We start from the raw sequence: 12456 nt of genomic DNA on the forward strand, positions 1-12456 counted from the left end.
ATGAAGTGGAGATTATTATAACCTTTCTACAGATGAGAACTGGAGGCAAGAAAGCTTAAGTAATTTGCTCAAGGTCATACAGCTTGTTTAGGGGAGGAAGTGGGTTGGTCTGACCACAGAGCCTCTGTGCTGCACTAAGAAAACACATTGCTGCAAACTTTGATGTTTGTCAGAGCCTCTTATGGCACATAATAAAAATACAGATTCTAAGGCCCCTTCCCAGGACAGAGGATAGGGCCCTAGAATCAGCACTGAGACAAACCACAGGTAATTTTCATGCACATCCCTCTGGGATCCACAAGCTTGCTGGGTGTGGCCCTGCAGGACGTTCCTGACTTGATGAGACCATCATTATCTACTATTTGTAACATAGCCGCTAACAAGGTGCTAAGCGCTTTACACACATTACCTGATTTCATCTCACAAAGCCCCTGGGAGGCTGGAACTGATTAATATCCCCATATTACAGACTAGGAAACTAAGACCCAGAGAATTTAAGACATCCAAGATTACCTAGTTAGTAAGCAGTAGAGGCAGGATTTGAGCCTGTAAAGGTGCTTTTCACCACTAAGCCAGTGATTCTCAAACTTTACTAATGATAAGAATCACCCACAAAACATATTAAAATACAGACTCCCAGGTCCCACCCCCAAAGATTCTCATTTAGCAGGTCCAGGGTCATTTTGTGCAATCACATGGCAATATTAATGTAAGTAATTCTGGACCTCGATTTCAGAAATGCTGTATAACGTGGTAACTACTCCTTTCTACTGGTAGCAATTTGGTGGTGATAGCCAGGAAATAACTCAAAGGAGAAAACACTCTTGAGTTCTGGGAGAGCCTTCCTGGGGAGGGGAGAGCTGAGCACAGGTAACCTTCCCTTCCCCAACTCCCCCTCCACTCCGGATACCATTCTGTGATACTTCTGCTTAGAGGGCATCGCGCCTCTATCTGAATGCCTGCTGGGATGAAGAACTCGGACCCTCCAAAGGCAGCCCAGCTCATTTTAGGTCAGTGTAGTGATCAGAAAGTTCTTCCTTATGTCGAGCTGATTTCTATCTCCTGTGCCTTCTACTTGCCAACTGTCATAACTGCCTTCCCACCTGGAAGGCACTCCTTTGGTGGGTGGGGTGGGGGAGTTCCGTTTGCTCTGGGAGCCCTTCCAGGTGGGAAGGAAGTTATGACACCCCTCCCTAACTTTACAAAGTCCACCTTTATTCTTTCTTAAGCTCAAGATGGTAATAACGTAAAATCAGACCACTTCTTGATTTTTCAGAGTATACTGCTAGAATTGCCAACTGCAGTGAAGCTAGTGACCCTAGTGCTCTGATCACTTCTCAGGTTTTTATTTCAGGTCTGTAAGTTTTTTTATGTCAGGTCAACACACTCTGCACCAGCACACCACCCCACACCCATTTAGTCTGTCCAGGTAAATTTGCTGAGGGATTGTCGCTGTAAGGGGCTTCCCTGGTGGCTCAGCGGTAAAGAACCTGCCTGCAAATGCAGGAGCCACAGGAGATTCAGGTTCAATCCCTGGGTTGGGAAGATACCCTGGAGGAGGGCATGGCAACCTCCTCAATATTCTTCCCTAGAGAATCCCATGGACAGAAGAGCCTGGTGGGTTACAGTCTACAGGGTTGCAAAGAACTGGGCACGACTGTCTCCGTAAGGTCAAGTGCCATGTTGGAGACTGGAGCTTCTTATTACCTTTCAGTTGGTTGAAGGTGTGGCCAACCTTGGAGGATGGTTATGGAGAGGATACAATGAAACTGAATTTTTAGAGATATTTCCCCATTTGCCAACCTCTAGGTCAAAGAAACAGGAAACAAAAAACAAAAGCAGGCTCTTAAATGTAGACAGAATGAAACTTTCTCCAAGTTTATGTAGGATGGGAAAACTTTCCTTCTATCTTTACTATTTTTATTGCCTATTTTTACCATGTATATATCATTACTATCTACTTATACTCTTTTATCTCAGAAATGTGCAGCAATGTATTGGAGCCAGTGATGCTAAAAAGACCATGGGCTGGAGAAAAAAATAATTCCTTTCCATTCATTGAATAGCCTTCCAACCATCCACTTATCTGTGGATTGAATTGCCCTTGTGTGCCAACCACATGCTCACCAGCAAACAAGAAAGAAAGAATCTGGGTTTTCTACTTCATACTCTTACCAGGGCTGAAAACTCATTTTAAACAAATACTTGAATTCTTCAGTATGAATGAAATTTATTCTTCAGAGGAGTCACCCTGAAAAATTATTAGAAATTTATTCCAAAATACCCCTTGGTCAAAATTTTTCTCTTTGAAAATTGGCCCCAGAACTTTTGAGCCACATTAAAAAAAATTCGTCTCATTTGATTTTCAGACCTTTACTAAAAAGAGTTTCCCCAGTTTGATCATCTACTTTCCACATTCTTTATCTAACTTGGCTCCAAAGTTAAACCTACTCTTGGAGGGTAGGAATGTGGTGCCCAGGGATGGCCGGGGGCTGGGATGAGGGGGACAGTATTGGATACACTGCTTCTGAAGCACTTTAAGTTACAAGTCTTACAAGTCCTATATGTGGTTGTTGTGTTTTAATAAAAAGTTTCGTTGTTTTACAAGTCAGTGTATGTTGATCCACTACCCAATATGGTCAAAATGTTTAGAAATGCTGCATAATACAGCACTCCCTAGTGGAGTCACCAGGTATAGTTAGCATAATAAAAGTTCTGACAAGTCCTGTATAAAGGAACCTGTTTAGTTCAGAGCTTACCAAACTTTCATGGTCAACAGACCTTCTTCACGGAACACCTAGTCACTTCCAACGGTATTTTGAAATACCCTTTGAAATGAGTCTTTATAAATCTAGATTTTTGTGAAGCCTGGGCAGGATAGGCAGAGATTCCCTTCCCAATGACTCTCACCTGGGAGACAGACGCCTGCACAGCCTTCTCACTCCTCGGGTCACCTCCTCAGTAAGGCCTTCCTTCCTAGGCTACCCTTTCTAGACCAGGCCACTCTCTTGTTATTCCCTAGGGCAACCCCCTTCACAATCTAATGATATTGTGTGTGGGGGTCTTCCCCTGGAGAATATTTGCTCCGTCCAGGAGTGCAGGGACCTGTCTGCTCATGTCTCTCCAGCACTTAGCACCATTATCTGACAGCAGAAAATGAGAACCAAACATTGGGGGGTTGGTTGACAGAATGGGTGACTGGGAAGCAGGATGCCTGGGTACCACAGCATCTTTTGGCCCGTCTCCCTTGCAGGGATTGGTATGTGTTGCTTCTCTGGCTGATTGGATTCTGTGAGAGTACACAGTTTGCTGGTCAAAACAATCCGAGTAACCTGGAAACTGGTCAAAAGACCACAAGGTGCTCCTTTTAGAAGATGCTCAAGACTACTTCACATAAACACCTACAGGCAGGGTGGCATCAAGTCGGATTCCTTAAAGCAGCTGGTCTTTGGACAGCATCTCTGTTAGGGCTCCTAGGAGAGGGGGCCACTCCCACCAGGCACAGACTTCTCCCCAGACTGAGCTCAGGATGAGAGGCCTGGAGTCTGGGTCTCTGGAGGCCCATGGACACGCGCTCTGCAGGTGGAAAGGCCGTCGGTGCTTACTTTGACTGTCCGCGGGTCCCGAGTCTCCTGGTGGTTAACTGAGGAAACTGCTGCCTTATGATCTGCAAGTCAAGCAAGAATCAGTTACCCATCGGAAAAGGCTGGGAGCACAGTGACTGTGTTTACAAATGGCAATCTAAAGAACAGAGGAAAACGTGGACCCTGGGCTGGAGGAAAACGTGGACCCTGGGTTGCAATGAGGGCATCTGACAGGCCCCCTGAGAGGACCACAGGTGTCGGGGGGGGGGGTCAGGAAGAGACCACCTGAGTGATGCAGGGGCTCTGGATCCTGAGAGGGTCTCACTTGGCTGCTCTGGGCTTCCCTTCCTGCTCACAACGTAGGCAGTGTACACATTGACTCTGAGCCTGCCTCTCCCCTGTTTACAGCCCTCCAGTGATGGCTTCCAATGTACCTGGAACCAACCCCCCACCTCAGCCTCTGTAACTTGTGCTTACCTCCTGGCCTTCCTCTTCGCTGACTCTCACCCTGACTCACTGGATCCCAGCCACACTGGCTTTCTTTTTTTTTTTCTTATTTCTGAAACATGGCAGGCTTTCTCCTCATTGGGGGCCCTAGCACTGCAGTTCCTTCTGTCTGGAATACAATTTTACCCAGTTCAGTTCAGTCACTTAGTCATGTCCAACTCTTTGTAATCCTATGGACTGTAGCACGCCAGGCCTCCCGGTCCATCACCAACTCCCGAAGCTTACTCAAACTCATGTCCATCAAGTCGGTGATGCCATCCAGCCATCTCATCCCCTGTCGTCCCCTTCTCCTCCCACCTTCAATCTTTCCCAGCATCAGGGTCTTTTCAAATGAGTCAGTTCTTCACATCAGGTGGTCAAATATTGGAGTTTCAGCTTCAACATCAGTCGTCCCAATGAATATTCAGGACTGATTTCCTTTAGGATGGACTGATTGGATCTCCTTGCAGTCCAAGGGACTCTCAAGAGTCTTCTCCAACACCACAGTTCAAAAGCATCAATTCTTTGGCACTCGGCTTTCTTTATAGTTCAATTCTCACATCCATACATGACTTCTGGAAAAACCATAGCTTTGACTAGATAGACCTTTGTGGGCAAAGTAATGTCTCTGCTTTTGAATATGCTGTCTAGGTTGATTATAGCTTTTCTTCTAAGGAGCAAGTGTCTTTTAATTTCATGGCTGCAGTCACCATCTACAGTGATTTTGGAGCCCAAGAAAATAAAATCTCTCACTGTTTCCACTGTTTCCCCATCTATTTGCCATGAAGTGATGGGACCAGATGCCATGATCTTAGTTTTCTGAACGTTGAGTTTTAAGCCAACTTTTTCACTCTCCTGTTTCACTTTCATCAAGAGGCTCTTTAGTTCTTCTTCGCTTTCTGTCATAAGGGGGGTGTCATTTGTGTATCTGAGGTTATTGGTGTTTCTCCCAGAAATCTTGATTCCAGCTTGTGCCTTGAGAGTCTCCATTTCTTGAGATTCTTTTTGCCTTGAGTACCCCATTTCACCCAGATTCTCACAGTATTAGCTCCTTCTCCTACAACATTCGGGCCTCTGGACAAAGTCCTTCTGCCCATGCCTTCTCTGCCCAGCAGGTGCAGAGTAACACAAGCAGACACCTCTGACCCCCATCATGAGACCCTGCTTTCCTCTTTTCTCTCACTTTGAACTCTCTGAAGTTGTCTTGAGCTCTTATTCTCTGAGTACTTATCTTATATCTCCTTCCACTTGAGCACAAGCTCCATGAGAGCAGGGATGTGGCCCAGGCCACAGGCGAAGAGAGCTCAATCTGTGTTTGTTGAATGAAGGCATGAAGCCCAACTCTGGGGGTTCTGGAAAGCCTCCTTTGCTCATTTGCCTAGTGGACAATGCGAATTGCTGCTGCCCAGGACAACTACACGGATTTGCCAGAAAGCTAGGAGGAGAAGCCATCTGCCAAGGTGAAAACACAACCAATGTGCGTCTTTCTTGGTGTTTAGAGCAATGACATTTGTGAACAGGCAGGATGGTGGAGGGGTTCTGAGCAAAGACTTTGGAGCTAGATTACCTGGATTAGATCAGAGCTCAGCCATTTGTTATCTGGGGCCCTCCGGCAAGTTATTTAACATTCAAATAACTCAGCTTCCTCATTTGTAAAATGGGAATGATAATAACATCTACCTCAGAAAATCTTTGTGAAAATTTAAAACATAAACATGTAAATAATTTGCAACAGTGCCTGGCACTTAGTAAGTGATCAATAAATGTTACCCATTATTACCAGTGATTATCTTGATGACTCATTCATTCTGTCTCATTTCCAGGGACTTTTAAGTCTAGCCACATTCTTCCAGCTCCCTTCCTGGCTGGCTCAGCGGTAAAGAATCTGCCTGCAATGCAGGAGGCCCAGGTTCAATTTCTGGGTCAGGAAGATCTCCTGGAGAAGGGAATGGTAACCCACTCCAGTATTCTTTCTTGAAAGTGAAAGTGTTAGTTGCTCACTCATGCCTGACTCTTTGTGACCCCATGGACTGCAACCTGCCAGGCTCCTCTGTCCATGGAATTCTCTTGGCAAGAATACTGGAATTCTTGCTTGGAAAATTCCAAAGAGTTGGACAGGATTGAGCAACTAACACTTTCATTTTCCCTTCTAATACAGCATTGAGCAGGCAAGCATGGTCAGAGAGAGCAAGTCTGTACACTGTCCTTCATGAGAGAGGCTGTTGCTGGTTTTCCACTAGCAGGGCATGAGCTATGAGCATCTTTTCATTCATCTCTGTTGGTCCACTCACACCGTCTTCCATCTACATTGATTCTCTCATTGATTGATTTGCTCATTCATTCAACAAACACTTACTGTGGTCCTATGTGAACCTGGACTCACTATCTAACCTCTCGGTGCTTTAGTTTCCTCCTCCAACATCTGAGTACTCGGGGTCTTCTGTAGTTCTCCCCTCATCAGAGGGATAGATGTTGGTGGCCCCAACTGAATTGGCATCAGCAGGGTGGAAAGAAGTGGAGAAATTAGAGAGAAATTGAAAATCTGGAATAGACAGCATGAAGGTTGATTATTTCTGTATATCAGGAAGCTGCCAACTGTCTCCAGGGTAGAGAATGGCTGGCACAGTATTTCTTTATTTGAAAAGGGATGAAAAAAGCTGAAATCCTCAGAAGGATGGTTAGAGAATCTAATAAGATAACATCATGATACCACTTTTGGAAGTAAGAAAAAGTGCTTCCAAGATGTAATCTTGTAGTGATGATTTGTTCTGTAGAACAAAACGATGCAGCAATTCTCCGAATTCTTTAAGGGTGTCACTTTTGAGACAACACATCCCTGGTTTCTTTAATCTCAACTCCTGTAAGCCAAGGATGTGAGCTTCTCACTTTGTCTACATCCCTCTCAAATTGCTGTGACCCATACATCCCCAAAATATGAAAACCCTGATTCAAAAAGATACATGCCCTTCAATGTTCATAGCAGCACTATTTACATTAGCAAAGACAAGGAAACAACACAAGTTCCCATCCACAGATGATTGACACAGAGGACTGATTTAAGAAGATATAGTGTATATACAGTGGAATATTACTCAGTTATAAAAAAGAGTGAAATACTGCCATTTGCAACAACACGGACGGACTTAGAGATTATTGTAGTAAATGAAGTGCATCAAAGACAAATATTATACAATATCATATGATATTACCTATAGGTAGGATCTAAAAACAGTACAAATGAACTTATTTACATTACAGAAACTAAGATTGAAAACAAATGTATGGTTATGGAGTGGGGAGGCATAAATTAGGAATATGGGATTAACAGATGTGCAGTATCATACATAAAATAGATAAATAGCAAGGATTCACTGTATAACACAAGAAACTTTAATATCTTGTAATAAACTATAACTGTGAACTGTGGCGTTGGCGAATTTGGAGTTGTATGTGGTGTTGGAGAAGACTCTTGAGAGTCCCTTGGACTGCAAGGAGATCCAACCAGTCAGTCCTAGAGGAAATCAGTCCTGAATATTCATTGGAAGGACTGATGCTGAAGCTCCAATAATTTGACCACCTGATGCAAAGAACTGACTCATTGGAAAAGACCCTGATACTGGGAAAGATTGAAGGAGGAAGGTGAAGGGGACAACAGAGGATGAGATGGTTGGATGGCATCACCAACTCGATGGACTTGAGTTTGAGTTGGGAATTGGTGATGGACAGGGAAGCCTGGCATGCTGCAGTCAATGGAGTTGCAAACAGATGGACATGACTGAGTGAACTGAAATGAACTGAATAAACTATAATGGAAAATAATCTGAAAATACATATTATACACACACACACACACACATCTGAATCACTTTACTGTATACCGGATACTAACACAATATTGTAAATCAACTATTTTTGTTGTTGTTCAGTCGCCAAGTCAAGTCTGACTCCTTGTGACCCCATGGACTGTAGCACGCCAGGCTTCTCTCTCCCTCACCGTTTCCCCAAGTTTGCCCAACTATATTTCAGTTTTTTAAAATTGTTGCCACCCAAGGAAATGTAGCACTAAGCATGGGGTTTGACTCAGGGGGTCAGTGACAGGACTCTCTAACACTTTGTCTGTCATGCAGCCTAAGACCACACCAAGGTTTAGTGGCCTCATCCCCTTGGGTCACTTATATTAACTCTGGCCAAGGATGCCCTCCAGTCCCTTACCACATGTTTGGTTTCAGAGCCAAGATGTGAAGCAGCTGTTCATAGGGTACAATTACTGAACAGCTAGAGACATGACAGCAGAGATGGAGAAGAAGTATAGGAAGTGTAAAGACAGATCCACATGTTCTTCACTTTAGTTAAAAGTGGGTTATGATCTGGGTTCTGAGTTTTCCATCTACTCAAGCAAAGAAAGTAGATACAGTCAAGTTAGTTAGTCCAGTGTCCACAAGATGTTGTTGTTTAGTAGCTACGGGTTCGACTCTCTTTTGATTTCATGGACTATAGTCTCCCAGGTGCCTTTGTCCATGGGATTTCCCAGGCAAGAAAACTGGAGTGGGCTGCCATGCCCTCCTCCAAGGGGTCTTCCTGACTCAGGGATCAAGCTCAGGTCTCCTTCATTGGTAGGTGGAATCGTTACCACTGAGCCACCAGAGAAGCCCATCCGTAAGATAAATGCATATCAGTTGCTTAGGAAAAGCAGTTTTGTTTTTTTTTCAGTCTGGGAAATTTTTCTATGCAATGGGCACAACAGTAAGGTGCCATGTTTAAAAATGCTCTGATATTAGCAGACATTTTTAAAACAATGATACTGAATCCTGTCAAGGGTGTGGTAAAACCAAAAAGCTCATAGATTGCTGATGACATTGTTTATTAGTACAAGCCTTCTGAGAAGCATTTTTACCAATAAATATCAAATGCCACAAAATATTTATACTTTTTCTACTAATTCCAAGGAAAAAAGCTAAAATAAGGAAAAGCTCTGTGCAGGGCTACTAATGAGACTGAAAAACTGGAAACAATGGAAATGAACAATGACAGGGAACTGGCTAAATAAATGATTGTATATCTACCCAACAGAATATTATGGTAACAAAGTCTATGCTGTGACACAGAAAATGCTTATGACATAATATTAACTGAAACAGCAGGCATCAAAATTTATGCTAGGGTTGTAATCAATTTTTGTACAAATATAGGAATGAAAACAAAAATGGATATTTGTTAGGGTAGCAGGATGGTGGGGAGAATAAAAGATTCTTATATAATGCATTGTGTACAAAATCAACTCTTTTTTGGAAATAGAAAAGGATTTTCTTCCTATAAATATTCTTAATTGACAAGGAAGTTCAAGATATTCTTGAAGGAAGCATAAAAAATCTGTAAGAATGTTATACTGGTTGTTTTTCTTTTTTAAAAATAGATCACTCCCTACAGACAATATGTAGATTTCTTCTTTTTTTTTTTTTTTTTCTGACTGAGAGGCTTGATTCTTACTTGATTTAACAGAAAGGGCAGAATTGTGAAATCTTTTAAAATGTTTATCCAAATGGTGTGTAACATAACATCCACAAAGCAAACAGCAATGCCTGGCCCTTGGCCCCTCGACTCTGGTCCAGAGACATGTCTGGAGGCACAGGGAAATGCGGACAGGCCTTCAGGAGGCACTGTTCTTATCCTGCCTTTGTGAGACAAGAAAACATAACCAGCGTGTATGTGATTTTCTGCGTTAGGTTCTTGAGGAACTATCAAGTCATAGAACAGGAACTGTAAATTCACAATCAATTTAACTTATGATTTCCTCCAGAGCCAATGGGTTTTATTTACTCCTTTTGAAATATGTGTAGATATTGAGGGCTTCCCTGATGGCTTGTGCTTCCCTGGTAGCTCAGCTGGTAAAGAATCTGCCTGCAATGCAGGAGACCCTGGTTTGACTCCTGGGTTGGTTCCCTGGAGAAGGGATAGGCTACGGACACCAGTATTCCTGGGCTTACCTGGTAGCTCAGCTGGTAAAGAATCTGCCTGCACTGTGTGAAACCTGGGTGCGATCCCTGGGTTGGGAAGATCCCCTGGAGAAGGGAAAGGCTACCCACTCTAGTATTCTGGCCTGGAGAATTCCACAGACTATACAGTCCATGGGGTTGCAAAGATTCGGACACGACTGAGTGACTTTCACTTTCACTTTTCCATGGTGGCTCAGTGGTAAAGAATCTACCTGCCAATACGGGAAAAGCATGTTTGAAAGCTGGGTCGGGAAGATCCCCTGGGGAAGGGCATGGCAACCCACTCCAGTGTTCTTGCCTGGGAAGTCCCATGGACAGAGGAGTCTGGCGGGCTACAGTCAATGGGGTTGAAAGAGTCAGACACGACTTAGGGACTAAACACCAACAACAATACACACAGTTTTACTGTCATTGAGATTAGCATCACCCTGTGATGAGTCCCCCAAGACAGAGGCAGGACAGACTCCACTCTCTTCCTAACACTGCACAACCTCTCTCCTGTTGGTTCTGCCCAAGACATCCCGTGGATTTCAGCCACTTCTCTTGATACCCTGCCACAGCTCCAGCTCCTGTGACCTTTCACCTGGACCACAGACCCAGCTTCCTAACTGGCTGCCCTGTCTCCAGGCTTGCTGCCCTACCTGCAGGATCTTTCTAAAATCCAAATGCAATCATTTCATTTTCTTGTAGAAAACGGTGGGCGCCTCCTCACTACCCACACTGGAGAAAATGCCAGCATCCTCAGGCTAGCCCAGGATGCCCTCTGTGACCTCCCCCAGCCCAGCTCCCAGCCTCAAATCTGGCCTCTTCCCCAATGTGCTCCCTGAGCTTCAGGGACATGCTGATTCCTTTATCTGGAATGCCAAACCCACTTTGTCTCCCACTCACCCCAAGGAGCTCCTCTTTCTCTGAGCCTCCCCCGCTTCCCCTGGGACCCTTCTCATGAACCCTTAGATGCCCCCTGCCTCTCTTTTCCTAGTAAGCCAGGAAGCAGTAGGACCCGGAGGTGAGTTGGTTAAGCACACAGGAAAGTCCTAGCTCAGGCACTGTGCCCATCACTTTGCACATACTATCTCAGTCAATCATTACAAGCCAGGTTCCATTGCTATTTCCTCTGTACAGATGAGTAAACTGAAACTTGGAGAGGCTAAGTAACCCATACAAAGCCACACAGCTCACAAGGTGCAGACCTGGGATTTGAATGCACCCCGTCTGACACAACACTTTACCACAGCAGTATAGTTCCCTCTGAATGGATGAAAGTGCCCCAAAGTCCCTCATTCCTTCTTTTCACAGAAGCTTGTCTTTCTTTTATGTCATATTCCTGCATTTGTTCATGCCAGGTGTGTTGGAGGAAGGAAATGATTTCTTCTTCCCATCTATACTTCCAGGAAGGTTTCTTTTCAGTTCCCCCCAACTCTGACTCTCTTAGAAATGTTCTGGTGGGCTCTGCTATGAGCAGCATCTGAGAACACTGGCCCTTAATAGGCGGGAAAGGTGGGAAACTTTGGAGAGGACTGACATCAGCAGGCAGACTGTTATCTCCTCCTGGGTTGAATCTACCCACAGCCAGTAAAGAGGAAATCCAGTGATTAAACACTCCTTCTGCTTGATGAAAATATTAACAAAGTAAAAAGTCCTTTTTGGATTAATGAGGTCCCCAGGTGGATTTGGACTATGGACAGAGGTTCATGACATTGTACAGGAGGCGGTGATCAATACCATCCCCAAGAAAAAGAAATGCAAAAAGGCAAATGGTTGTCTGAGGAGGCCTTACAAATAGCTGAGAAAAAAAGAGAAGCAAAAGGCAAAGGAGAAAAGGAAAGATATACCCATTTGAATGTAGAATTCCAAAGAATAGCAAGGAGAGATAAGAAAGCCTTCCTCTGTGATCAATTCAAAGAAATAGAGGAAAACAGTAGAATGGGAAAAAGACTAGAGATCTCTTCAAGAAAATTAGAGATACCAAGGGAACAATTTCATGCAAAGATGGGCACAACAAAGGACAGAAACAGAATGGACCCTAACAGAAGTAGAAGATATTAACAAGAGGTGGCAAGAATATACAGAAGAACTATACAAAAGATCTTCATGACCCAGATAACCACGATGGTGTGATCACTTACGTAGAGCTAGACAACCTGGAATGTGGTCAAGTGGGCCTTAGGAAGCATCACTATGAACAAAGCGAGTGGAAATGGAATTCCACTGAGCTATTTGAAATTCTAGAAGATGATGCTGTTAAAATGCTGCACTCAATATGCCAGCAAATTTGGAAAACTCAGCAGTGGCTCCAGGACTGGAAAAGGTCAGTTTTGATTCCAATCTCAAAGAAAGGGAATATCAAAGAATGTTCAAACTACCGCACAATTGCACTCATCTCACACGCTAGC

At 44.0% G+C, this 12456-nt stretch overlaps 1 protein-coding gene across 1 annotated transcript in view; it reads right to left on the reverse strand.

The window, feature by feature from the left end:
- Positions 1-12456, reverse strand: part of RFX4 (regulatory factor X4) — a 172897-nt gene that overhangs the window by 71114 nt on the left and 89327 nt on the right. The window contains exon 5 of the mRNA XM_040234806.1: positions 3606-3667. Within this exon, the coding sequence (XP_040090740.1) occupies positions 3606-3667 (62 nt within the window). The remainder of the gene's footprint in view (positions 1-3605; positions 3668-12456) is intronic.

The sequence above is a fragment of the Oryx dammah genome, unplaced genomic scaffold (assembly GCF_014754425.2).
Source record: "Oryx dammah isolate SB20612 unplaced genomic scaffold, SCBI_Odam_1.1 HiC_scaffold_29, whole genome shotgun sequence".
NCBI lineage: Eukaryota > Metazoa > Chordata > Mammalia > Artiodactyla > Bovidae > Oryx > Oryx dammah.